The 26,810-nt window shown below is 42.0% G+C and overlaps 2 protein-coding genes and 1 long non-coding RNA gene across 4 annotated transcripts in view; 2 read left to right on the top strand and 1 right to left on the bottom strand.

Annotated features, from left to right (window-relative positions):
• LOC116298776 (uncharacterized) overlaps positions 1-26,810 on the top strand; it is a 231,119-nt gene that overhangs the window by 46,904 nt on the left and 157,405 nt on the right. The window lies entirely within an intron of this gene.
• Positions 18,224-21,217, top strand: LOC148911136 (uncharacterized). 2 transcript variants are annotated; one of them, XM_089029653.1, is made up of 4 exons: positions 18,224-18,735; positions 18,833-19,084; positions 19,180-19,422; positions 20,572-21,217. In XM_089029653.1, exons 1-3 carry the CDS (start codon positions 18,575-18,577, stop codon positions 19,409-19,411), a joined length of 645 nt encoding a protein of 214 aa, XP_088885779.1. In that variant the 5' UTR covers positions 18,224-18,574; the 3' UTR covers positions 19,412-19,422; positions 20,572-21,217. The 2 variants fall into 2 exon arrangements, with proteins under 2 accessions (XP_088885779.1, XP_088885778.1); XM_089029652.1 differs by having other exon boundaries at positions 18,229-18,735; positions 20,566-21,217.
• LOC116297282 (uncharacterized) lies at positions 19,421-23,338 on the bottom strand. Its single transcript, XM_089029651.1, has 9 exons — positions 23,130-23,338; positions 22,809-23,043; positions 22,199-22,736; positions 21,622-21,835; positions 21,102-21,353; positions 20,834-21,005; positions 20,362-20,510; positions 19,839-20,033; positions 19,421-19,765 (listed from the first exon to the last, which is right to left on the bottom strand). The coding sequence occupies exons 2-9, from the start codon at positions 22,988-22,990 to the stop codon at positions 19,647-19,649; spliced, it is 1,821 nt and encodes a 606-aa protein (XP_088885777.1). The 5' UTR covers positions 22,991-23,043; positions 23,130-23,338; the 3' UTR covers positions 19,421-19,646.

Consider the following 26,810-nt stretch of genomic DNA (forward strand, 5'->3'; position numbering starts at 1 on the left):
TGGGGATAATTTCTCATGCCGCGTACATTAGCTGCGCCCCCCAAATCCAAAAAAATCAACGACTTGAAGCTCTGCTACTAGACTATGTCGTTTGGTGGGTTGCTACTGGAATGATGGTAAGAGGTTTAAAGGCACAATTATGTGAGTATATAACATCCATATGGCCATTGTTTTCGTGGACATGATGCAAGCGCTGGGGGGAGGGCCAGTTGGAGGTGAAAACTACTAGAAAGACGTATTTTTAGCTGAAATTTGCTGTTGACATGATTGCCCTATCGACAAACGTTCAAGAAAATTCGGTTTTCAAACGAAATGACATTTTGCCGACCAACAGGTATAGATTGGCAAAGTTCCTGCTGCACGTTCACATCAACATTTGCTTATAAGAGCATTGGCTGAATTAGCAATGACTCCCCAACTGAAAATCTCTAATTTCTCCAGCCTTCATGTCATTAGCTGGCAGCCGCCAAATAAAAGAAGCAACGACTTTGAAGCTCTGCTCTAGACTATGTAGTTGGTTGGGTGACTTAACGGAATTATGGGAATAGTTTAAAGGCACATATTAATGTTGGGAGTTATAGGGACATTTCCACAGCCATGTTTGGGGACCAGAGCCACGCTTGGTTGTGGGCCCGTGAAGAGAAAACTATAGAAAGACGTTTTTAACACTGAAGAATTTGGCTGTTGTAACATGATTCCCCTTTCGAAAACGTCAAGAAATTCGTTTTCCTAACGAAATGACGTTGGCCAAAGGAATTGGCAAAGTTCCTGCTGCGTTCACATACATTTGCTTATAAGAGCATTTGTGCTAGATTAGCAATGGGGTTGGGTGTGGGGTGGGGCAGTGTAGTGAATTTTCACCCCAAAAAATCCTTAAATTTCTCAGAGCGAGAATGTATTCCTTTCAAGCTGCCAGCCCAACCGAGAAGAGAATAAAGCAAATGGACTTTGTACGATTCTAGTAAACTCGAACTCGTTGGGATGCTACAACAAAGAGACTATGTATGTAGAACAAATCTTTTTTGGTGGGTCTAACGTGTAATGAGGGAAGAGTTTTAGAAGACAGAAAGGCACAATGCTTCGTTAATGTTGGATATAGACCAATCCACAGGCCATTGTTTGGGACACAGAGCCAAGCGCTGGGGGGAGGGCCAAGGGGAGGTGAAAACTACTATAAAGACGTATTTTATAGCTGGAATTTGCTGTGTGAACATGATTCCCCTATCGAAACGGTCAAGAAAATTCGAGTTTTTCCAACGAAATTGACGTTGCCAAAGGAATTGTGCAAAGTATTCCTGCTGCGTTCACATACAGTTTTGCTTATAAGAGCATTTGGCTGAATTAGCAAGGACTCCCCCCGAAAATCCTTAATTCTCCCAATCTCCCGGGGGGTACATGTTTTAGCTGCAGCCCCCAAATCAAAAAAAAGCAACGACTTTGAACGCTCTGGCTACTAGACTATGTAGTTTGGGTGCTAACGTGAATGATGGGAAGAGTTTAAGGCACAATGGTAATGTGGAAGTATAGACACATCCACAGCCATTGTCTTTGGGACACACGAGCCAAGCGCTGTGGGGAGTGCCCAGGGGAGGTTGAAACTACTAGAAAAGAACGTATTTTAGCTGGAAATGTTGCTGTTGAACATGATTCCCCTATCGATAAAAAACGGTCAAGAAAATTCGGTTTTCCAAACGAAATGACGTTGCCAAGGAATTGGCAAAGTTCCTTGCTGCGTTCACATACATTTGCTTATAAAGAGCATTTGCTGGAATTAGCAAGGACTCCCCCAAGAAAATCCTTAATTGTCTCAGGCCGGTACATAGCTGCAGCCCCCCCCCCCCCCCCAAACAAATAAATAAAAGCAACGACTTTGAAGCTCTGGCTACTAGACTATGTAGTTGTGGTGGGTGCTAACGTGAATGATTGGAAGAGTTTAAAGGCACAATAGTAATGTGGAGTATAGAACATCACAGCCATTGTTTGGGGAAAGAGAGCCACGCGGTGGGGAGGGCCCAGGGGAGTGAAAATTGCTAGAAAAACGTATTTTAGCTGAAATAGCTGTTGAAACATGATTTCCCCTATCGAAAACGGTCAAGAAAATCGGTTTTCCAACGCGCGAATGACGTTGCCAAGGAATTGGCAAAGTTCCTGCTGCGTTCACATACATTTGGTTTATCAAGGCATTTGCTGAATTATAGCAGAGGACTTCCTCCAAGAAAATTCCTTAATTTTCTATTCCGGTACATTAGCTGCAGCCCCACTCAATAACTAAAGGCAACGACTTTGGGGGGGAAGCTTCTGGCTACATAGGACATCATGTAGTTTGGTGGTGTGCTAACGTGAAATGATGGAAGAGTATAAAGGCACAATGTAATGTGGAGTAAGGAACATCCACAGCCATTTGTTTGGGACACAGAGCAAGCGCTTGAGGGAGGGCCGGGGGAGGAGAAAACTACTAGAAAACGTATTTTAGCTTGAAATATGCTGTTGAACATGATTCCCCTAATCGAAAACGGTCAAGAAAATTCGGTTTTCCAACGAAATGACCGTTGCCAAAGGAATTGGCAAAGTTCCTGCTGCGTTCACATACATTTGCTTATAAGAGCATTTTGCTGAATTAGCAAGGACTTCCCCAAGAAAATCCTTAATTTCTCAGCCGGTACATTAGCTGCAGCCCACAAATAAATAAAAGCAACGACTTTGACGCTCTGGCTACTAGACTATGTAGTTGGGTGGGTGCTAACGTGAATGATGGAAGAGTTTAAAGGCACAATGTAATGTGGAGTATAGAACATCCACAGCCATTGTTTGGGACACAGAGCCAGCGCTGTGGGGAGGGCCCAGGGGAGTTGAAAATTACTAGAAAAACGTATTTTAGCTGGAAATTTGCTGTTGAACATGATTCCGCTATCGATAAATATCAAGAAAATTCGGTTTTCCAAACGAAATGACGTTGCCAAAGGAATTGGCAAAGTTCCTGCTGCGTTCACATACATTTGCTTATAAGAGCATTTTGCTGAATTAGCAAGGACTCCCCCAAGAAAATCCTTAATTTCTCAGCGGGTACATTAGCTGCAGCCCACAAATAAATAAAAGCAACGACTTTGACGCTCTGGCTACTAGACTATGTAGTTTGGTGGGTGCTAACGTGAATGATGGAAGAGTTTAAAGGCACAATGTAATGTGGAGTATAGAACATCCACAGCCATTGTTTGGGACACAGAGCCAGCGCTGTGGGGAGGGCCCAGGGGAGTTGAAAATTACTAAAAAAACGTATTTTAGTTGGAAATTTGCTGTTGAACATGATTCCCCTATCGAAAACGGTCAAGAAAATTCGGTTTTCCAAACGAAATGACGTTGCCAAAGGAATTGGCAAAGTTCCTGCTGCGTTCACATACATTTGCTTATAAGAGCATTTTGCTGAATTAGCAAGGACTCCCCAAGAAAATCCTTAATTTCTCAGCCGGTACATTAGCTGCAGCCCACAAATAAATAAAAGCAACGACTTTGACGCTCTGGCTACTAGACTATGTAGTTGGGTGGGTGCTAACGTGAATGATGGAAGAGTTTAAAGGCACAATGTAATGTGGAGTATAGAACATCCACAGCCATTGTTTGGGACAGAGAGCCAACGCTGTGGGGAGGGCCAAGGGGAGTTGAAAATTGCTAGAAAAACGTATTTTAGCTGGAAATGTGCTGTTGAACATGATTCCCCTATCGAAAACGGTCAAGAAAATTCGGTTTTCCAAACGAAATGACGTTGCCAAAGGAATTGGCAAAGTTCCTGCTGCGTTCACATACATTTGGTTATAAGAGCATTTGGCTGAATTAGCAAGGACTTCCCCAAGAAAATCCTTATTTTCTATTCCGGTACATTAGCTGCAGCCCCCAAATCAAAAAAAGCAACGACTTTGAAGCTCTGGCTACTAGACTATGTAGTTTGGTGGGTGCTAACGTGAATGATGGAAGAGTTTAAAGGCACAATGTAATGTGGAGTATAGAACATCCACAGCCATTGTTTGGGACACAGAGCCAGCGCTGAGGGGAGGGCCCGGGGGAGGAGAAAACTACTAGAAAGACGTATTTTAGCTTGAAATATGCTGTTGAACATGATTCCCCTATCGAAAACGGTCAAGAAAATTCGGTTTTCCAAACGAAATGACGTTGCCAAAGGAATTGGCAAAGTTCCTGCTGCGTTCACATACATTTGCTTATAAGAGCATTTTGCTGAATTAGCAAGGACTCCTCCAAGAAAATCCTTAATTTCTCAGCCGGTACATTAGCTGCAGCCCATAAATAAATAAAAGCAACGACTTTGACGCTCTGGCTACTAGACTATGTAGTTTGGTGGGTGCTAACGTGAATGATGGAAGAGTTTAAAGGCACAATGTAATGTGGAGTATAGAACATCCACAGCCATTGTTTGGGAAACAGAGCCAGCGCTGTGGGGAGGTCCAAGGGGAATTGAAAATTACTAGAAAAACGTATTTAGCTGGAAATTTGCTGTTGCACATGATTACGCTATAGATAAATATCAAGAAAATTCGGTTTTCCAAACGAAATGACGTTGCCAAAGCAATTGGCAAAGTTCCTGCTGCGTTCACATACATTTGCTTATAAGAGCATTTTGCTGAATTAGCAAGGACTCCCCCAAGAAAATCCTTAATTTCTCAGCCGGTACATTAGCTGCAGCCCACAAAATAAATAAAAGCAACGACTTTGACGCTCTGGCTACTAGACTATGTAGTTTGGTGGGTGCTAACGTGAATGACGGAAGAGTTTAAAGGCACAATGTAATGTGGAGTATAGAACATCAACAGCCATTGTTTGGGATAGAGAGCCAGCGCTGTGGGGAGGGCCCAGGGGAGTTGAAAATTACTAGAAAAACGTATTTTAGCTGGAAATTTGCTGTTGAACATGATTTCCCTATCGAAAACGGTCAAGAAAATTCGGTTTTCCAAACGAAATGACGTTGCCAAAGGAATTGGCAAAGTTCCTGCTGCGTTCACATACATTTGCTTATAAGAGCATTTTGCTGAATTAGCAAGGACTTCCCCAAGAAAATCCTTAATTTCTATTCCGGTACATTAGCTGCAGCCCCCAAATCAAAAAAAGCAACGACTTTGAAGCTCTGGCTACTAGACTATGTAGTTTGGTGGGTGCTAACGTGAATGATGGAAGAGTTTAAAGGCACAATGTAATGTGGAGTATAGAACATCCACAGCCATTGTTTGGGACACAGAGCCAGCGCTGTGGGGAGGGCCCAGGGGAGTTGAAAATTACTAAAAAAACGTATTTTAGTTGGAAATTTGCTGTTGAACATGATTCCCCTATCGAAAACGGTCAAGAAAATTCGGTTTTCCAAACGAAATGACGTTGCCAAAGGAATTGGCAAAGTTCCTGCTGCGTTCACATACATTTGCTTATAAGAGCATTTTGCTGAATTAGCAAGGACTCCCCCAAGAAAATCCTTAATTTCTCAGCCGCTACATTAGCTGCAGTCCCCAAATAAAAAAAAGCAACGACTTTGGAGCTCTGGCTACTAGACTATGTAGTTTGGTGGGTGCTAACGTGAATGATGGAAGAGTTTAAAGGCACAATGTAATGTGGAGTATAGAACATCCACAGCCATTGTTTGGGACACACAGCCAGCGCTGGGGGAAGGGCCCGGGGGAGGAGAAAACTACTAGAAAGACGTATTTTAGCTGGAAATTTGCTGTTGAACATGATTCCCCTATCGAAAACGGTCAAGAAAATTCGGTTTTCCAAACGAAATGACGTTGCCAAAGGAATTGGCAAAGTTCCTGCTGCGTTCACATACATTTGCTTATAAGAGCATTTGGCTGAATTAGCAAGGACTCCTCCAAGAAAATCCTTAATTTCTCAGCCGGTACATTAGCTGCAGCCCACAAATAAATAAAAGCAACGACATTGACGCTCTGGCTACTAGACTATGTAGTTTGGTGGGTGCTAACGTGAATGATGGAAGAGTTTAAAGGCACAAAATAATGTGGAGTATAGAACATCCACAGCCATTGTTTGGGAAACAGAGCCAGCGCTGTGGGGAGGGCCCAGGGGAATTGAAAATTACTAGAAAAACGTATTTTAGCTGGAAATTTGCTGTTGAACATGATTCCGCTATAGATAAATATCAAGAAAATTCGGTTTTCCAAACGAAATGACGTTGCCAAAGGAATTGGCAAAGTTCCTGCTGCGTTCACATACATTTGCTTATAAGAGCATTTTGCGGAATTAGCAAGGACTTCCCCAAGAAAATCCTTAATTTCTCAGCCAGTACATTAGCTGCAGCCCCCCAAATAAAAAAAAAGCAACCACTTTGAAGCTCTGGCTACTAGGCTATGTAGTTTGGTGGGTGCTAACGTGAATGATAGAAGAGTTTAAAGGCACAATGTAATGTGGAGTATAGAACATCCACAGCCATTGTTTCGGACAATGAGCAAGCGCTGGGGGGAGGGCCAGGTGAAGGTGAAAACTACTAGAAAGACGTATTTTAGCTGGAAATTACCTGTTGAACATGATTGCCCTATCGAAAACGGTCAAGAAAATTCGGTTTTCCAAACGAAATGACGTTGCCAAAGGAATTGGCAAAGTTCCTGCTGCGTTCACATACATTTGCTTATAACAGCATTTTGCTGAATTAGCAAGGACTTCCCCAAGAAAATCCTTAATTTCTCAGCCGCTACATTAGCTGCAGCCCCCAAATCAAAAAAAGCAACGACTTTGAAGCTCTGGCTACTAGACTATGTAGTTTGGTGGGTGCTAACGTGAATGATGGAAGAGTTTAAAGGCACAATGTAATGTGGAGTATAGAACATCCATTGCCATTGTTTCGGACAATGAGCAAGCGCTGGGGGGAGGGCCAGGTGGAGGTGAAAACTACTAGAAAGACGTATTTTAGCTGGAAATTTGCTGTTGAACATGATTGCCCTATCGAAAACGGTCAAGAAAATTCGGTTTTCCAAACGAAATGACGTTGCCAAAGGAATTGGCAAAGTTCCTGCTGCGTTCACATACATTTGCTTATAAGAGCATTGGCTGAATTAGCAAGGACTCCCCCAAGAAAATCCCTAATTTCTCAGCCGGTACATTAGCTGCAGCCCCCAAATAAAAAGAAGCAACGACTTTGAAGCTCTGGCTACTAGACTATGTAGTTTGGTGGGTGCTAACGTGAATGATGGAAGAGTTTAAAGGCACAATGTAATGTGGAGTATAGAACATCCACAGCCATTGTTTGGGACACAGAGCCAGCGCTGGGGGTAGGGCCCGGGGGAAGAGAAAACTACTAGAAAGACGTATTTTAGCTGGAAATTTGCTGTTGAACATGATTCCCCTTTCGAAAACGGTCAAGAAAATTCGGTTTTCCAAACGAAATGACGTTGCCAAAGGAATTGGCAAAGTTCCTGCTGCGTTCACATACATTTGCTTATAAGAGCATTTTGCTGAATTAGCAAGGACTCCTCCAAGAAAATCCTTAATTTCTCAGCCGGTACATTAGCTGCAGCCCATAAATAAATAAAAGCAACGACTTTGACGCTCTGGCTACTAGACTATGTAGTTTGGTGGGTGCTAACGTGAATGATGGAAGAGTTTAAAGGCACAATGTAATGTGGAGTATAGAACATCCACAGCCATTGTTTGGGAAACAGAGCCAGCGCTGTGGGGAGGGCCAAGGGGAATTGAAAATTACTAGAAAAACGTATTTAGCTGGAAATTTGCTGTTGCACATGATTACGCTATAGATAAATATCAAGAAAATTCGGTTTTCCAAACGAAATGACGTTGCCAAAGTAATTGGCAAAGTTCCTGCTGCGTTCACATACATTTGCTTATAAGAGCATTTTGCTGAATTAGCAAGGACTCCCCCAAGAAAATCCTTAATTTCTCAGCCGGTACATTAGCTGCAGCCCCCCAAATAAAAAAAAAGCAACCACTTTGAAGCTCTGGCTACTAGGCTATGTAGTTTGGTGGGTGCTAACGTGAATGATAGAAGAGTTTAAAGGCACAATGTAATGTGGAGTATAGAACATCCACAGCCATTGTTTGGGACAGAGAGCCAGTGCTGTGGGGAGGGCCCAGGGGAGTTGAAAATTACTAGAAAAACGTATTTTAGTTGGAAATGTGCTGTTGAACATGATTCCCCTATCGAAAACGGTCAAGAAAATTCGGTTTTCCAAACGAAATGACGTTGCCAAAGGAATTGGCAAAGTTCCTGCTGCGTTCACATACATTTGGTTATAAGAGCATTTGGCTGAATTAGCAAGGACTTCCCAAAGAAAATCCTTATTTTCTATTCCGGTACATTAGCTGCAGCCCCGAAATCAAAAAAAGCAACGACTTTGAAGCTCTGGCTACTAGACTATGTAGTTTGGTGGGTGCTAACGTGAATGATGGAAGAGTTTAAAGGCACAATGTAATGTGGAGTATAGAACATCCACAGCCATTGTTTGGGAAACAGAGCCAGCGCTGTGGGGAGAGCCCAGGGGAATTGAAAATTACTAGAAAAACGTATTTTAGCTGGAAATTTGCTGTTGAACATGATTCCGCTATCGATAAATATCAAGAAAATTCGGTTTTCCAAACGAAATGACGTTGCCAAAGGAATTGGCAAAGTTCCTGCTGCGTTCACATACATTTGCTTATAAGAGCATTTGGCTGAATTAGCAAGGACTCCTCCAAGAAAATCCTTAATTTCTCAGCCGGTACATTAGCTGCAGCCCACAAATAAATAAAAGCAACGACATTGACGCTCTGGCTACTAGACTATGTAGTTTGGTGGGTGCTAACGTGAATGATGGAAGAGTTTAAAGGCACAAAATAATGTGGAGTATAGAACATCCACAGCCATTGTTTGGGAAACAGAGCCAGCGCTGTGGGGAGGGCCCAGGGGAATTGAAAATTACTAGAAAAACGTATTTTAGCTGGAAATTTGCTGTTGAACATGATTCCGCTATAGATAAATATCAAGAAAATTCGGTTTTCCAAACGAAATGACGTTGCCAAAGGAATTGGCAAAGTTCCTGCTGCGTTCACATACATTTGCTTATAAGAGCATTTTGCGGAATTAGCAAGGACTTCCCCAAGAAAATCCTTAATTTCTCAGCCAGTACATTAGCTGCAGCCCCCCAAATAAAAAAAAAGCAACCACTTTGAAGCTCTGGCTACTAGGCTATGTAGTTTGGTGGGTGCTAACGTGAATGATAGAAGAGTTTAAAGGCACAATGTAATGTGGAGTATAGAACATCCACAGCCATTGTTTCGGACAATGAGCAAGCGCTGGGGGGAGGGCCAGGTGAAGGTGAAAACTACTAGAAAGACGTATTTTAGCTGGAAATTACCTGTTGAACATGATTGCCCTATCGAAAACGGTCAAGAAAATTCGGTTTTCCAAACGAAATGACGTTGCCAAAGGAATTGGCAAAGTTCCTGCTGCGTTCACATACATTTGCTTATAAGAGCATTTTGCTGAATTAGCAAGGACTTCCCCAAGAAAATCCTTAATTTCTCAGCCGCTACATTAGCTGCAGCCCCCAAATCAAAAAAAGCAACGACTTTGAAGCTCTGGCTACTAGACTATGTAGTTTGGTGGGTGCTAACGTGAATGATGGAAGAGTTTAAAGGCACAATGTAATGTGGAGTATAGAACATCCATTGCCATTGTTTCGGACAATGAGCAAGCGCTCGGGGGAGGGCCAGGTGGAGGTGAAAACTATTAGAAAGACGTATTTTAGCTGGAAATTTGCTGTTGAACATGATTGCCCTATCGAAAACGGTCAAAAAAATTCGGTTTTCCAAACGAAATGACGTTGCCAAAGGAATTGGCAAAGTTCCTGCTGCGTTCACATACATTTGCTTATAAGAGCATTGGCTGAATTAGCAAGGACTCCCCCAAGAAAATCCCTAATTTCTCAGCCGGTACATTAGCTGCAGCCCCCAAATAAAAAGAAGCAACGACTTTGAAGCTCTGGCTACTAGACTATGTAGTTTGGTGGGTGCTAACGTGAATGATGGAAGAGTTTAAAGGCACAATGTAATGTGGAGTATAGAACATCCACAGCCATTGTTTGGGACACAGAGCCAGCGCTGGGGGTAGGGCCCGGGGGAAGAGAAAACTACTAGAAAGACGTATTGTAGCTGGAAATTTGCTGTTGAACATGATTCCCCTTTCGAAAACGGTCAAGAAAATTCGGTTTTCCAAACGAAATGACGTTGCCAAAGGAATTGGCAAAGTTCCTGCTGCGTTCACATACCTTTGCTTATAAGAGCATTTTGCTGAATTAGCAAGGACTCCCCCAAGAAAATCCTTAATTTCTCAGCGGGTACATTAGCTGCAGCCCACAAATAAATAAAAGCAACGACTTTGACGCTCTGGCTACTAGACTATGTAGTTTGGTGGGTGCTAACGTGAATGATGGAAGAGTTTAAAGGCACAATGTAATGTGGAGTATAGAACATCCACAGCCATTGTTTGGGACACAGAGCCAGCGCTGTGGGGAGGGCCCAGGGGAGTTGAAAATTACTAAAAAAACGTATTTTAGTTGGAAATTTGCTGTTGAACATGATTCCCCTATCGAAAACGGTCAAGAAAATTCGGTTTTCCAAACGAAATGACGTTGCCAAAGGAATTGGCAAAGTTCCTGCTGCGTTCACATACATTTGGTTATAAGAGCATTTGGCTGAATTAGCAAGGACTTCCCCAAGAAAATCCTTAATTTCTCAGCGGGTACATTACCTGCAGCCCCCAAATCAAAAAAAGCAACGACTTTGAAGCTCAGGCTACTAGACTATGTAGTTTGGTGGGTGCTAACGTGAATGATGGAAGAGTTTAAAGGCACAATGTAATGTGGAGTATAGAACATCCACAGCCATTGTTTGGGACAAAGAGCCAGCGCTGAGGGGAGGGCCCGGGGGAGGAGAAAACTACTAGAAAGACGTATATTAGCTGGAAATTTGCTGTTGAACATGATTCCCCTATCGAAAACGGTCAAGAAAATTCGGTTTTCCAAACGAAATTACGTTGCCAAAGGAATTGGCAAAGTTCCTGCTGCGTTCACATACATTTGCTTATAAGAGCATTTTGCTGAATTAGCAAGGACTCCTCCAAGAAAATCCTTAATTTGTCAGCCGGTACATTAGCTGCAGCCCCCAAATAAATAGAAGCAACGACTTTGACGATCTGGCTAATAGACTATGTAGTTTGGTGGGTGCTAACGTGAATGATGGAAGAGTTTAAAGGCACAATGTAATGTGGAGTATAGAACATCCACAGCCATTGTTTGGGACACAGAGCCAGCGCTGGGGGGAGGGCCCGGGGGAGGAGAAAACTACTAGAAAGACGTATTTTAGCTGGAAATTTGCTGTTGAACATGATTGCCCTATCGAAAACGGTCAAGAAAATTCGGTTTTCCAAACGAAATGACGTTGCCAAAGGAATTGGCAAAGTTCCTGCTGCGTTCACATACATTTGCTTATAAGAGCATTGGCTGAATTAGCAAGGACTCCCCCAAGAAAACCCCTAATTTCTCGGCCGGTACATTAGCTGCAGCCCCGAAATCAAAAAAAGCAACGACTTTGAAGCTCTGGCTACTAGACTATGTAGTTTGGTGGGTGCTAACGTGAATGATGGAAGAGTTTAAAGGCACAATGTAATGTGGAGTATAGAACATCCACAGCCATTGTTTGGGACACAGAGCCAGCGCTGGGGGGAGGGCCCGGGGGAGGTGAAAACTACTAGAAAGACGTATTTTAGCTGGAAATTTGCTGTTAACATGATTCAGCAGCAGTAAGGGGGACTCGCGGAATCCAAATCATCAAGCATCGAATTTCACGGGTATTACCTGCGTTTCAGGCCCCTCTAAATGTATGCGTCGGCAGCGGGTATTACCCACGCGATGATTCCCTTACTGCTGCTGTGTTTGGGAAATCTATGTATTAAGTTAAAATATTTGTGTCGCAAACGAAGGTTAAAATATTTCCTAGATATAAATGGACAACATCGCGCGCATTCAAAACAAAACTGTACGCAAGCTGCGAACCCAGGTATTGGATCGTTTAGACGCCGACTTCGCCTTCACGACATTTGCAGAAGGAGACACAGAAGAAATCATGGATGAAGAAAGAGCCGAAAAGATAATAGACCTGATGCCTGAAGGTAACTACCGTTTACAGTTAACGTTTATAAAGTATTACGACGGCGACTGGGTAATAGAAAGAGGCCGTAACCCTATTCGGGCGTCTGGTAAGCAGAACCTGTTTGTCTTAAATAAGCAAACGCGCCCCGGAGCGCTGGTAGGCATCGACGCGCTGTTCTACGAGGTTGCTTACCCTGTTACGGTAGTTATTTACGGTGCGTATGAGATCAAAGAGCCAGACGTTAGGAAACTCAAGCCAATGCGACATCCCGGCAATTGCGTCGGGAAACTGGTAAGGGAATTCTTTGAAAATTCCGCCCGCGGAGGTAAGTTAACTCCAAAAAGAAAAGAAGCCATCAGGAAATGGGAAAACGCCACCTACAAAGCTGGGGCTACGATAGACAACATAAAGAAATTAGAAATTGCCTTAGAAAGGCGCATACACGTGAAAGACATCACAGACGGGTACATTTACCCTGGGACACATAAATACGGCGGCAGAGGTGCTCCTATAGTCATCTACCAGCATAACGGACACGCTTGGCGAGAACTTCGATTCCCGCGAAAGAAAGAAACCAAGGTCTACGAAACCTCCCCGTTGGTGAACTTGATTCATGAGAACTCAATATGGTTAATGGATTCGGAAGGAAGCCAGTTTATGACCCAAGACGGCACTTTGTATCGCCCGGAAATCGAACACCAGCGCATCCAAAGCGCCTGTGAGACCCTTGGGGAAGACTTCTCAGACGAGGTCCTCAGCTCTCGCAGCTTGGACTTCTTAGCCGCAAAAAGAAGGAATGGGTGGAAACCGACCCCCAAAGCCTGCGTAGAACACGGCCACGGCGGTCTTTGGAACATGGAGTACGACGAGGAAGAATACGTGTCCTTAGACATGAAGCACTGCTATCCTGCGTTATTTAAAGGCATGGGAGATTGTAAGGAATATTACGACCGCTACGGCCATCCAGATTCACAGTTCTTTCGTGTGTCCTTAGACGGCAGCTACGACGCGCCAGCTACGGGGTTCGTCAGATTAACGTCTTGGAAGTTGGCTAAAGACTTGCACCCCATAATTTACGCTTGGTACGGGAAGCATCTACAAGAGAAAGAATGGATACAAGTGCCATTGTTAAAGTTCTTTGAAGAGCGTAAGCTCCTGAAATACACAGCGCATGAAGCCATACTTTGCCATAGCGCCTACACGAAGTGGTTCCCAGAGCACAACCCAACCGCCCGAATTGTCATAGGCAAATTTACCCAGGGCGCTAAAGGAGGGAGAGAAGCACATGCAACGGCGTTTAATAACAGACGAAGGAGAGTTAAGCTTCCTCATAAAACGTGCCCACGATCAAGGAACGATGGTGTCTGTAGAGAAATGGGATTACCTCGTAGAAGATCAGCTGCACAAATGGAATGCTTTGTGTTATTACCAGGACCATCAGCCGCAGTATTACCATCTGCGTGCCAGCATGTTAGCCTACGCTCACATTAACCTTCTCGCAATGCTCTTGCGGTTTGACAAAGAAGACATTCCACGCGTAGCCACGGATTCTTTGTACGTGAAGCCCAGTGTGTTGGAAAAGATGAAGGAATTCTACACTGCCGACGAACTCGCAGAAAGTGGACAATGGCGCGTTAAAGATGAGGAGATAAGAGCTTGGAGGGCACGTGTAGAATATCACGGAGAACACACCCGCGGTTCCATTACGCCGACGGAGGAGCCTCTACCTTCAGTTGCGGACCCTATTTCCTACCAACGCTTCTCTTACCTTTACGGTACGGGAGGCAGCGGTAAGACGACGCGTGTGTTAGAACTCTTTCCTAAGATAAAGGTGCTAACGCCAACACATCGTTTGGAAAGAGAACTCTGCGAAATGGGCCACGACGCGCAAACTTACCACAGCTTCTTTCGCTGGAATGGCCAAAAGTGGGTGCCGGAAGCCATCCACGACATACCTCCCGCGATACTTTGGGATGAAATCTGTACCGTGCCCTTAGAAATCCTGCAGGAGTTTGTAGACTTCCTCCGCGGAAAGTGACAAGTTGTATTTGCCGGGGATCCATGTCAACCACCTCCTATAGCCGGAGAAATGCCCCATGAATGGTTAAAAGAAATGGTAGACTATCATGAAGAAATTAACACAGACTACCGTAGCAAGGATCAAGTGAGGAAATTAAAGGCAGAATTAAGGGGCCTTCGTGACGCCGAACAATCTAAGGTGTTACGTAAGAGGGTACGAGCAAAGTCTTACGAAGACTTCCTGTATTCTTGGCATCCTGAGGATTTGGTGTTAAGCAGTAAGCGCGCAGCACAGTCGCGCATACAAAAAGTTCTACTGAGAATACACCAGGAGCGGTTCCCTAGTCATTTGGTGCCCGTTTGTTATAAGCCGCGTGACACCCGCATGCAAAGAAAAGATGTCTTAGTACCCGGTACCGACATCCAACTGCAGAACGCAGTAACGCAGGATAAAGCCTGGGTGCCCATAGAAAAGGTGGAAAAAATAACCTCCCATCCAGACTGGCGCTTGGGCTATTGCATGACAGTCCACAGCGCGCAATGGCTTACCATAAAGGAAACCTTATGAATCATAGACCAGCGGCTGTGTTGGAGCAACCTTATCTACACCGCCGTAAGTCGTGTGGAGTATGCCAAACAGTTAAAAAGAGCCTGGGGTCCGCAACTGCGCTACGATAAGACGCCAGAGGACGTAGCCAAAGAAAACATTGCTAAGAAGCTCCTTCGCTACAAGCGCCACGACGAAGGAAAGGGGTTAAAGTTCGACTTATGCGTGGACGACATCTACGAGAAAGGCGCCCGCTGCGCAAAGTGTAACATACCGCTACTATGAAGGTTTGACCCGAATGACGATCAGCAGTTCTCCTTGGATCGCATAAATAATAAACGCGGGCATTGCAGAGGCAACGTAAGGCTAACATGCCTAGAGTGTAATCGTGCGCGTGGAGCAGCACTACTCTGAGTCTTTGGGGACTATGAGCAGCTCTTCCTTAACAAATCCGCGACTTGGGCCATTTAGGTAATACAACACGGGTTGCCCTTCCTTGGTGACGGACTTCGAAATCTCATACGTTTCCAGGGACCAGTTAGGATCCGTGGCTCTCTTACTGCCACCTTCGAGCTCCCCCGGCTGATAGAGGTATCTGACCACTATGTTGCGGGGGAGCTTTTTTTCCTTCAGTCCGACCGCCCTCGCACTTCTGACGTAGGACTTGTGTTCCACGTGTTTCTTTTTTATGGCATCCTTGGGTTTTATTCCCGTAGCCCTGGCCGCCTCGTTGTTCAAAGCCGCGACGACCTGGGGGAGCCTCTGAGTACATTCCCTGTTGCGTTTGGAGGGATCTTCCAGCTCTTTCCAATACCGGTACCCAAAGAGACGCTCGGCCAAGGTCTTATTGAATCTTTCAACAATGCTCTGACCCCTGTGGTACTCAGCTTCGGCTCTCCTAATCTTGGTGCTGTGGTTTTTCAGGGTCTTGGTAACCACGCCCATAAACTCCGTCCCCGCATCCACTTGCAGCAGCTTAGGCCATTTCAAGACGCGCTTATAAGTCCTACCTAGGGCTTCTGCGACTTCCCCAGAATCCTTGCTGGTTGTGGGTTCAGCGTCCTTGTATCTGCTTGCGATATCAACTACGGTCAAAGCGTATCTATAGGTCTTTCTTCTTACCTTGTCGTGCGTTAAGAAAAGCAAATCCGCCTGATGAACCTCGTTGGGGGCATTTACGGTGAAGCTGGGCCTGGGAATGTACTTGGGCACGGGGAGATAAACCTGCCAGAGGGTTTGTTTTCTTAGCCAGTTCTTAGCCGTTTCTTGTGATACCCTGGCCGCGGTCGCGAGTTTTTTGATAGCTGACGCTCCTTTCCAATAGCCTTCAGGCCCATAGTAAATCCTCTTGAGTTTGTCCTCTACGCGGCCCATTATATGAATTCCAAAACAAGATTGATTTGACGACCGTTAAAGTCTACGGATTCTCCATCCACTTTGATAGAAATGTGAATACTTTCTACTAGGTCATTAGACAAGTCATAGCTCAAAGAAATGGGTGCGTATTCTACCAGGTCAAATGGATTACCCTTAGGCGGAAACTTGAACATTAGATTGCTGGGTCCTTCATTAAAGTATGAGCTTACCAGGCTGCAGTGAACTTCGTAGTTAGCGGGGACTTTCCATTTTACGTCAAGTTGACCATTGATTGTGGTACTAGTAAGGCCCAGGAATTCTACCAACGGACTGCCCGTAAGATTGGCACTCCCACTATTTTTCTTGAATGTCATTTCATAGGGCAATCCTGTGGTAAGAGTATATCCATGCTTTGCTAGCTCCTTAGCCAGTGTTATAGGGGTGTAATGGGAATCTGGCAACTTTGGTTTGTTGGCACCCACAACGACAAAGCCGCCAATCAAATTGTGCCAAGAATTGTATAAAGAGCAACTAACCAGCCGAACCTTACGGGCTTTGATGGGAGGATTCAAGTAAGTGGTAAAGTCATTCTTGTCGCTTTCCAAAAAGACGATCATATATTTCAGGAAACACAGTTTCCTTCTAGAAGCAAGCTACGCTTGCTGAATTAGACTAAATACGCCAAAGCTACGCCTCCTGCCAGCCCTGCGACTCCCACGAAAACCAACTCATTGTCTTTTTGTTTCTTAGAAGGCTGGTAGTAATTCTTAAACTGAGGCCTTTTTAGCCCCGTCAATGCCGCTGGGTGTGCTTGCGCATAAAGTTTAAAGGCGTAGTCTGTGTTTTCGAAGTTCTTATCCGCCTGCATTTTGTCTTGGTAGTTCTTATCCAACCAATCCCTGTAAGCTTGTCTTTTTTCATTCCAAGCTGCCACGTCCCTTTGATACTTTTCCAGCGCTAAGTCGTGTCTCCTCCTCTCAGCGGCTAATCCTCCGCTTTTGTCGCCTCTAACTAATCTATCCAAATACTGACCACCATAATTAGCTCCAGTGAATGCTAAAGCTGCGATAACTCCGCCTGCAAGCAAGGTAGCCATTTATACATTAGGGATGTACTTTTCCTTCTGTAGGTAATTCTTTACCATGATAGCCCCGCCCACGGCAGCGGTCATCTTAGCAAAGTGCGCGAAGCTCTTGCTTGGGTCTTCAGTAAAGTCTTCTTTGAGCACTTTCTTACCTACCCAACCAATACCCGCAACAATGGAAGTAATGATAGCTGCTTCTTCAACAGTTTTCAATAACGCGGTTGACATTATATTACAAAGCGAGAAGGTTATTACGCATGAAAATTACCTTGCTATTACTCCATCACGGGTATTTTGCTTCTAGGCTCCTGCGGTATTTTTGGCTTCGTAGCCCGCCATTGTAAGTAGAGGCTGCCTGCTGCTATAGCAACTCCTAACGCGCCGATGACGTACCCAGGATTAATAAAGGATTCCTCTTCTTTTTCCTCCACCTTTTCTTCTTTTTTGGCTTTGTTCTTCCTGTTCATCTCCGCGAGATTCTTCCCCGCCGCGACTCTGCCTGGAGATTTAGCCTTGGTAATCTTCTGCTCGGGTTCCTCCGCCTTTGATTCAGCTTCACTCATTTATATCTAAGGACTTGAAGGACTTGACAAGTAACTTAAGGATGACCTGGGTAAGTACTTGAGAAGGACTTGATAAGTACTTGAGGCGACCTGGGTAATTCCTGAGGACGACTTGACTAAGTACTTGAGGCGACTTGATCAGGTACCTCAGCAAGTGCTGCCTGGAAGACCCTTTCGACTTTTCTGTCCTTCTTGAAGTCCTTCCAAGACGTCGTAAGTTCCTTCAAGTTGACATGCTGCGCTACGTGAAGTGCCGCAGAGGCGACTGCCATTAACTTACCGCACTTCAAAGACAACCACCCACAGGTTATCTTAAGTTCTTGGGCGATTACATAGTCCTCGCTTATGTCCTTCCGCAGTTGCTCCACGTCGTCTATGGGCAGTGCAAGTCCGAGAATCTTGGTGGCAAGTCGAATAGCGGAGTCTGCTACGGCGTCCGTGGTCTTACTTGCAAGGGCGGCCTCATACCTCTTATGGAACTTCTTAAAGGGCCACTTGGACGAAAATTCGGACAAATTTCAAAACCCCTCTATGCGACTACAAACGGTTCCAAAACAATCAATAGAACTAATTAAACAATATCCGAACCTTAAATTTACCTTTTGTGTGAATATTGGTTCAAAAAAATAGGTCTTAAAAGTGTCCGCCATTGATTTATTCGTTCACGGCCAAAAGTCAATTCGGCCAGCGGTCTTCCGTAGGAAACCTCCTTGTGACGTCATTTACTCAACCCGTTTGTAGAAGCAGCGTTTACACCATACATTTCTTCTTGTATCTGCTTAGGTTTTTTTTGCTTTTTTGTAAGCGCAATCTTAAGAATAATAGTCGTTTTGTGAAATTTGGTATTCGAAAACCATGGAAGGTCATGGATTTGATGAATTTAACTATTCTGAGGAGCTAGAGCCGATTGCTACCGAAGAAGAGTATGTTGTTTACCAGAGGGAACTCGAGATAGAACTGGAAGAAGAAGAAATGCTAAAGAAACGATTTGCAAAGGAAATACAACTTAATCACTGGTAAGATATATAAACATTAACCTGGCTATACCAGTTATCAAATCGTGCAATGCTTTTAATCAAGACTCAAACTATTCTTCTTATATTTGTACTGTAGGTGCAGTTGCTCCGCTTGTTCACTGACTTTGATCACCAATCAAGCAGAGTGTTTTTGTTGTCAAGACATTGACCGTTGTAGGGAGAAATTGGAAGATTTTGAAGAAGAACTTCCTTGTATAACCGAACATCCTGGATTTAGGTCCGTATGCCTTGACAAGTGGGTTTTAGAGACGGCTGCAATTGGTCTCAAGACGCGTAAACGACGAAGTTACGTCGTTATGAGAGAGCAAGGGCTAGTACCAGAAGCACGGTAAGTGCGTGAATTACTACGTATATACTTATATATATAATATAAAGTGAACAATCTTTAATGAATATTACAGTAATTGATATCCTAATTTGTAGATTTTTCAGATCAGTTGCGTACCGTCAATTTTATCGCCTCATATGGGAATACGACGGTAATCTAAGAAGACTGCCTTTGCCCTGTTGCGTATATAATGCCATACGATCAGAATTTCCCTCAGAACATGGGACATATAAAGGGTTTATAGAGGAAGATGAAGAAGAGGAAGAAACAAATACCGATTCAGAATTTGAGGACGAAGAGTTACAGTTCGATGAAGAAACTGAATAAAATCAAATGTCGTAAGTGATAAATATATTATGTAAAAGATGAAATGAAAATTGCTCCTGTAATAGAGTGCAAACACCAATAAACATGTGGCTCATTTGTTGCTTATCCCAAGTGTGCAACTTAGATAGTGCTGTTGTTAAATCAGTGCTGTTTTCACTTTTAGTGTTTGTACTCTATAACAGAATTGTAAGAAAGACAAATTTCAATGCAATATATAAATGCATAGAGTAATAGATCAGCTAGAGCTGGGACACTGCCCTCTCTTGTGGCCCTTCATTGGATTGCCACAATTTTTGCAGCTAGGTGCTTTTCTGGCTGATTGTCTTGGCTGGAGCAATGCTTGCAGTTCTTCATCTAAACAAATAAATAAAGCTTGATAATCTTGTGCAATCAAAAATTAATACAAATGTTAGATTTCACTAATTACCTGTGCACGTAGGTGGACAAATCTGTGTTTCTTTCTCTTTCCTTTGTCTATATCTGTTTAACGCTGCTTCCTTGTCCTCTTTGTCTAACATTGAATGCAATGGCTGAGGGACACTTTCTTCAAGTTCGTCTCTGACTTGTTTTAACTCCGCTTTTGGTGTTTCTATCAACGTCCTGTAGATATCACTTATGTAGTCTAGAAATTAATGTGTTGATTCATTAATGCCATCACATAATCAAAAAAATATTTACTAACAGCAATAGACTAGTTTCATGTTCAATAGACACTGCTGTATTTTATGTCTCCAGATTTATTTCCAGAGGCTTAGCCTGGTTATAATAAGTAAGCTGTTCACAGAGACCATAATAATTTTTGGTATTTGAAACATTGGTAATGTACATTCTTCATAATTATATGCTCAGGCTAAGCCTGTGCAATAAATCTGGGATCATAAAACACAGCAGCATTTATTAAACATAAAACTGGTCTCTTTACAGATGTGTCTTTCCTGAGTGATGCCTACCATAATTTTGTGGTACTTTTGATTCCTTCACTGTTCCCTCGCCATATTTGTATTTTATGTACTTGACCTTGAGTTTTGGATTTCCGTGATCATCCTTTTTTGAATCACGTTGAAGATTGTAATTGAAATGCAGTGCAGCTAGTATTGTCCTTCAAAGAAAGTGGAAAATATGCTTGATTCTTTTTTTTTCTCCTTTTGTTTCAGGCAAAGGTTAGCAAGATGAACTCTTTAACAGGAATAATTGAGTAGGACATTTTTGAAAAGAGGTTTTCATTCTTTATACATTGTTTTTTCTTATATGTTGGTAACTATAGTAGGAAGGAGAAAAGTAACTCCTTTGAATAATCCTGAATAGATAAAAACACTTTTCAGGCTTGGAAAAATTTGAAGACTCCATTTTCACTCATCCCCCTCCAATAAATAATGAATAGTCCCTAAAGGTTTATCAAAGGAAGTATTTCTTGTATCATACCTGCTATACATGCCAAGATAAGAAAATGCATACATCTTTGGAGCAAAATGATTAATGACACTGTGATAGCCCTCAAGGCAGCTTGTTTGAGCATTAGTTGATACTTGCTTGATTGCTTTGCATAAACTGTCTTTTGTAAGAGCATCATAGAGCTTTTCATATGCTTCTGACCCTGGAAGTAGCATCAATTAGTTTTCGTCAATTCCCATTTTTTTAGTCTCATCTATTTTGCAAGGATTATATTTACATTATACTTTATACTATATACCTTTTAACATCCATGCTTTGGGAACTGTGATGATTCCATGTTTGCACTTATTGTAAATTTTGTTTGGAAGATCCTTGTGTTTATTTATAATATGGAATAAAAAGCTTTGAAATTTAGCCAGTTTAACTTCTCCCAGAAGGACTGGTGTGGAAATGGCAGACCAGTAGAAGTGGGAGATGCAGGCCTTGTACCAGCGACCAATAATCTCACAACCACGTTCTTTACTTAACTTCAGCATTTTCTTCTTTATTTCTAAAATTATAGAGCATGATTATTATATAAGAGCAATGATATCATTCTCAATGATTCACATACATAATGGCTATGAAGAAATTTTTAATTCTTGTCACAACAGACCTTTAACATGTCTGTGTTATTTTCCCACTTATTTTTTCTCTTCTGCATAATTAGTTGAAAAAAAAATTTTTTTTCATTTCATCCATTTATTCATTCATTTCATTGGTTTGTTTGTTTGTTTGTTTGTTTATTATTTGTATGTTTTCATAGACATTCTACTTACTTTTTGCAACATGCCAAAGATCAAAAAAGTGATTAATCTTAGGCTTGCCCATTTGCTGACATATCTTTGGGCATTCCTCTTTCATCCACTTCGTGATGGATGTGTGCCTGTCAGTGATATATTGCTTTATTATCATGCCTTTAGTTAGCAAATATAAGATAGACCGTCGGTGGCCAAGAAATTCCATTGCTGCACTGCTACCAGCTTCATTTGCCTTTTAAGATAAAAACAAATAAAAATAATGAGAAATATCAGAAATTTGACATTTTTGGTATACACATTTATCCACCTTTTTTCTTCAGTACTATACTTTATTTTCATATTTACTGCCCTCATTGCTTTGCATAATTTTGACTACCGGTACTTTCTTTTGTTTTAGCTTGGTTACTTTTTGTCATGTAACATTTTTTTATATTTGTGTGATTCACAATAGAGAGAATGCATTAAAACCATGAAAGAAATACAAAACTGTTAATAGTCACTATAACTCAACCAGAACATTCATTACACAAAGAATAAAGTGGTGTATCACATGTCTTTGTGTAATGAACAATGACTTCGGTGACATAGAACTAACCTGAACTAGAACTATATTTATTATCAGACCAATTGTGCAGCAGAAGATGGTGTATGTTCCATACTTTGCAGAATGACCCATACTGTCATGCCGCCCGTCCCCGGCTAACTCAACTGGAACACCATCTAATTGATTAAAAATATTTCTTTGGTAACTCCTCCAGAAGGTGACTATTGATGGAAGTAGCAGGTGCTTCTGATGATAGTAGTATGTGGACTCATTATAAATCAAAATATTTATATGTCTCAGCACTTGTAGAACTTTCTTCACTGAAGCACCTGCTGTGAGTATTGCAAAACTCAGCAGTATGTTGCCAGCAGGGAACTTTCCAATCAATAAAGGTTGACTTGACCATACATTAGTCTTTTCGCAGCTTTTACACTTGGTCTCTACAGTTACCATTGTGCCTGACTGAATCGTAGAGACAGATGGGTTTGGGGACTTGCAAAGATGGCAGATTTGGAAAAGCATCAATAGATGTGATAGGAAAACAATAGCCTTGGGTTGTTGGCGGCAGTCTTTTCCATCAGTACGCAATCTAACAAAGAAATCAAAATGAATAACTAGCCCAGCAGTACAATATGGCAAATGAAAATCTATCATTTCTTACCTATCATTTACGTTTTCTTTGTCAGAGTCTGAATCATCATCTATCTCAATTCCATCTGCTGGTTCATCCTCTATGGGGGCATCATCAGTACATTCCATGACTTTCTTCACCTCATCCTCTATTTCCTCCTTCATTTCTTCATCATACTCATCAGACATGTCCTCTTGATCATCAGATAACATTTCCTGATCACTTTCTTCATCCTCAGCTATATACACATCTTCAGTCTGACAGTCTGTAATAAAAAGAAAAGAATGGAAAAAATTTGAAACACAAGAACAGTAACATTTGAAACTGATAGTCTATGAAAGCATAGTATACCTATAGTCCTTGTAGCACAAGATTTAGTTGCTTTTGCCAGTGCCTCAGTAATTAGGGAATTTGTAGTTTCCAACCTGTTTAACCTGAGTTTTAGTGCTCTAACGTTTGGTTTTAGTTCAAGACATTGCTTGCAATATGTCTTCTCCAATTGTGTCTCCTATGAAATATACATATGGAAAAAATCAATCCAACAATATTGTTTTATTTACTCCTATTGGCAGTTTAAACTGAAAAAGACAAGAAATGTCAGCAAAACACAAAACAATCCAGTAATTCATAATAAATTTTGAGCATTTACATTGCAATGGTTAATTGCAGATTATGTCATAAAAAGCAATTGATAATTATTGATGAAAATTCTTGAATAACATAAACTGAATAATTTAGTTCAAAAGTGAGGATCTCAATGTGTAAGTGTTACTCTTTGTGTATTCCCCGAGTCATCAGAGGGTTGTGCTGGCTGTAGGTGACTAGTGTCTAGCTGTCCTTCAGGAACATTGCCTATTTCTTGATCTGGAATTTTCTGTTTCTAGCTGTCCTTCAGGAACATGCTCATTCTTGATCTGGAATTTCTGTTTGCTCAACAGAAGCCATTTCAATATGTTTTTTCAAGTTCTCCTGAATTTTCAGTGGCGTTGTTGCCTGTTCACTCAACTCTGCGACGGTAGGTTGGTCGGTAGGCTCACTATCTGTTTTCAAGCTGAACTTGAAGTCTGACTTGATCGTACTCATGAAGAATTTTTTTGAGTGACTGTAAGGGAGAACCCGCATTAGTTATGAATAGGGGACATCGAATTTTACTCCAACGCTCTCCAAAAGAATCACAAAATAATTCACAAACAAACAAGAAAACGGATATTTATCTCGGGTTGTTTTCTTCGAAATATTTTCAACACGGATATCATAATTTATTCGCAAATTTGCTCAGCTCATGAGGTGGCGAAAACTATCGCATGGCGACATCCACGACCTGCTTTGACTGAATTTCAGGGATTTTATCAGCATTTTAGTTGCTATATAAGGCAAACAAATGTGATTCTTGAAAAATAAGTTTGTCCTAATGTATATCGTTTGGCTGATCGTTCAGTATTTTCTGCGCAAGATCTTATATTGCGGTTTGGGGGAATTGTACTCACCTGACGGGCGGCTTCTGTCACTAACAGCTTCTTCTTTGGAAGTTTCCCGAACCCAGATGGTCGGAATTGCTCCTTTTTCCAGCTGGCGCCGACTTCCATCCTGGTGGAAAAGCTCTCGAAAAACAGCTGTCTTTAAAAATGATCGGAACAAATGACAAATCGTGTAGTAGGATTGAAGTTCACGCGATGGTGTGCGCACGAACCGCTTCCATCGGTCACACTCTGGTTTACTGATCGGTGAGTAATGGACTGATATTCCCGATTTTTTATCAGAAACATTGCTGCAACCGTATACAACGCAACGGGCAGATGGCATACTTCAATTTGAGAAGCAGCGGCTAATAAATTTTCGATTTTGAATACCTTAAGATAGAGTTTTTCCTAGTTGTCAAATTTTCCATATACATTAGCCACGAGTGTTTTGATTTTTGGTTGAGTAAATGACGTCACAACTCCGACTCGACCCATTCTCCCTGAGCCGATTGCTTGATACAACGATTTTAATGGCGGACGGAAAAAAAGCGTCAAATTTTCGATCTTCCCCTTGGAATACGAAGAAATCATTTACACCTGTTATTAATGAGGTCACAAGGATTCCTTATTGAAAAGTTTCAACTTGTTTTGAAATTTGTTCGATTTTCGTCCAAGTGGCCCTATAAGCATGAGCCTGTTGGATAACGGCCAAAATGTAATTAAATACAAAACCGTTTTTCCTCGAAAAAGCAATCTTTTGTTAGTAAAGAGCTGTCCGATTAGTAGACTACGATGCATCAAGTATCAAGGCATGTTGGCCCGTAATTTTGAATACCATGACAATTATAACGCTCGCGTCTGTGAATTGTGCTGTCATGAAGCAAACCGCCCCAAGCTAAAGCTATTGTGTTTTTAACATGCCAGTAACTACAAAAAATGATATACATTTTTGTCTTTAAGAACGCGACACAATTCGTTTTGGAACCTCCAGAAAGAGCAACGATCAGCCCTGTGATAGCAGCTTAGACAAATTCATATCTTGGACTCAGATGTGAAATCAATTGCAACACAACTATCACAGTGATTATTACGAAATAACACATTACGATATCACTGGATATTGTTTTTTATGTTTTAAGTCTACCACAGCGGCCAATGTGGAACCGTGTGTAAAGGGGGATACAGTGATGAATTTGATAAGAGGGATGCCAAGGTTGCGTGTCGAAACTTGGATATACCAATACCGTAGGATATTGGAGTTTTGGACGAGGGTCAGGTAAAGTATGGCTGTGGTACATGCGGTTGTAATGGATCAGAGTCCTCTTGGCAACTGTACTCACAATGGTTGGGGAAACGTTCACTCTGCGTGCAATAATCACACTGAAGATGTTGGAGTGGTGTTCTTTTATATTATCAATAGTCTATAAGAGCTAGATTTTATCTTGAATATTTGTTTCTGCTATTTACGACTCGGGTATAGAGAACTCGAGGTAGAAAAATGCAGCTCTAACGCAAACTTCACCGTCAATCTTTTCGTATCAAGTATTCAAGTGGTGGTTGTTTTAACATTATGGAAGAACCCTCTGTGGAACAGTTTTTCACGGAGAACAGTTAAACATAACAATAAAAACAAGTCGCCGACTTACACCCGATAACTCATTCAAGTTAATAGAGTCAACACGTAGCTTCATGACGCATCAAGCGTGTGTTTGATTCGTTCGAGACGATGACAGCCCTCCGCTTTAAAAAACTAAGTTTTAAGTTTTAAAAGACTTCATTGACCTACCGATTTCGGTTGCTCATTTCGGTATTTTCAAACGAAACAGTTTCATGTTTAGTTTAGAATTTAAACGTTTTGCTATTTACTTTGTACCAGATATGTTTTTTGATTTAAATAGGGATATTTTTGCATATAGCATTTAAGCTTTAAAATACAGGTGTTTGTATTTTTTTAGAGGACCCATTTAAGGTGAATAAATAAAAACAACAAAATCTCAGTATGTATAAAATAAATAAATTACAGCATGGAAAGCGCTTTGTACGGATTTTTCCACTCGTTGGTTTGTATCTGAAATCTGACTCGTTTTTTTGCGCTCACTCGTTCGATTTCAGATACTGCACACCGACTCGTGCGAAAATCCCGTACGCGCGTGCTTTCCATGAAGTAATCTCTATATCCACACACAGGTTTCAATGAAGAACAGTTTGTGATGATGGCTGGGGCATGGAAGATGCCAAGATTGCATACCGTCAACTTTGTTTTACTAAAGCTGTAGGACCTTCGCACTGGGGACGGAGGGCGGGCGAAATATGGCTGCCAAAAATGGCATGTTCCGGCACAGAAAATTCCCTTGAGAGTTGTTCTAGTAGTGGATGTTTGCTCTGGATTCTCTATGTAATGTAAATGTTATGAAACAATTAATAAATACAGTCATGTCTAATCATTGTTTGTGCACGAAGGGTCACCCATCTTGTACTAGATCTGAATGAGTTATCTCATGTGTTTTTGTTAAGTGTTCTTTTGTCGTGTTGTTGTCTATTTTCGTACAACAAATTCATTAGTATTTTTGGC

This window comes from Actinia tenebrosa, unplaced genomic scaffold, assembly GCF_029948245.1.
Source record: "Actinia tenebrosa isolate PJP-AT-01 unplaced genomic scaffold, QUT_ActTen_1.0 PGA_scaffold14__42_contigs__length_11649687, whole genome shotgun sequence".
NCBI lineage: Eukaryota > Metazoa > Cnidaria > Anthozoa > Actiniaria > Actiniidae > Actinia > Actinia tenebrosa.

Coding starts and splice junctions, on each gene's coding strand:
- LOC148911136 (XM_089029653.1), top strand. CDS start 18,575: ATGGAAGGTCATGGATTTGATGAATTTAACTATTCTGAGGAGCTAGAG. Junction 18,736..18,832: donor GAAATACAACTTAATCACTG/GTAAGATATATA, acceptor TTTGTACTGTAG/GTGCAGTTGCTCCGCTTGTT. Junction 19,085..19,179: donor GGGCTAGTACCAGAAGCACG/GTAAGTGCGTGA, acceptor CCTAATTTGTAG/ATTTTTCAGATCAGTTGCGT.
- LOC116297282 (XM_089029651.1), bottom strand. CDS start 22,990: ATGTTATCTGATGATCAAGAGGACATGTCTGATGAGTATGATGAAGAA. Junction 20,511..20,833: donor TATCTTGGCATGTATAGCAG/GTATGATACAAG, acceptor CTTTCTTTGAAG/GACAATACTAGCTGCACTGC. Junction 20,034..20,361: donor AAAAGTACCACAAAATTATG/GTAGGCATCACT, acceptor ATTAATTTCTAG/ACTACATAAGTGATATCTAC.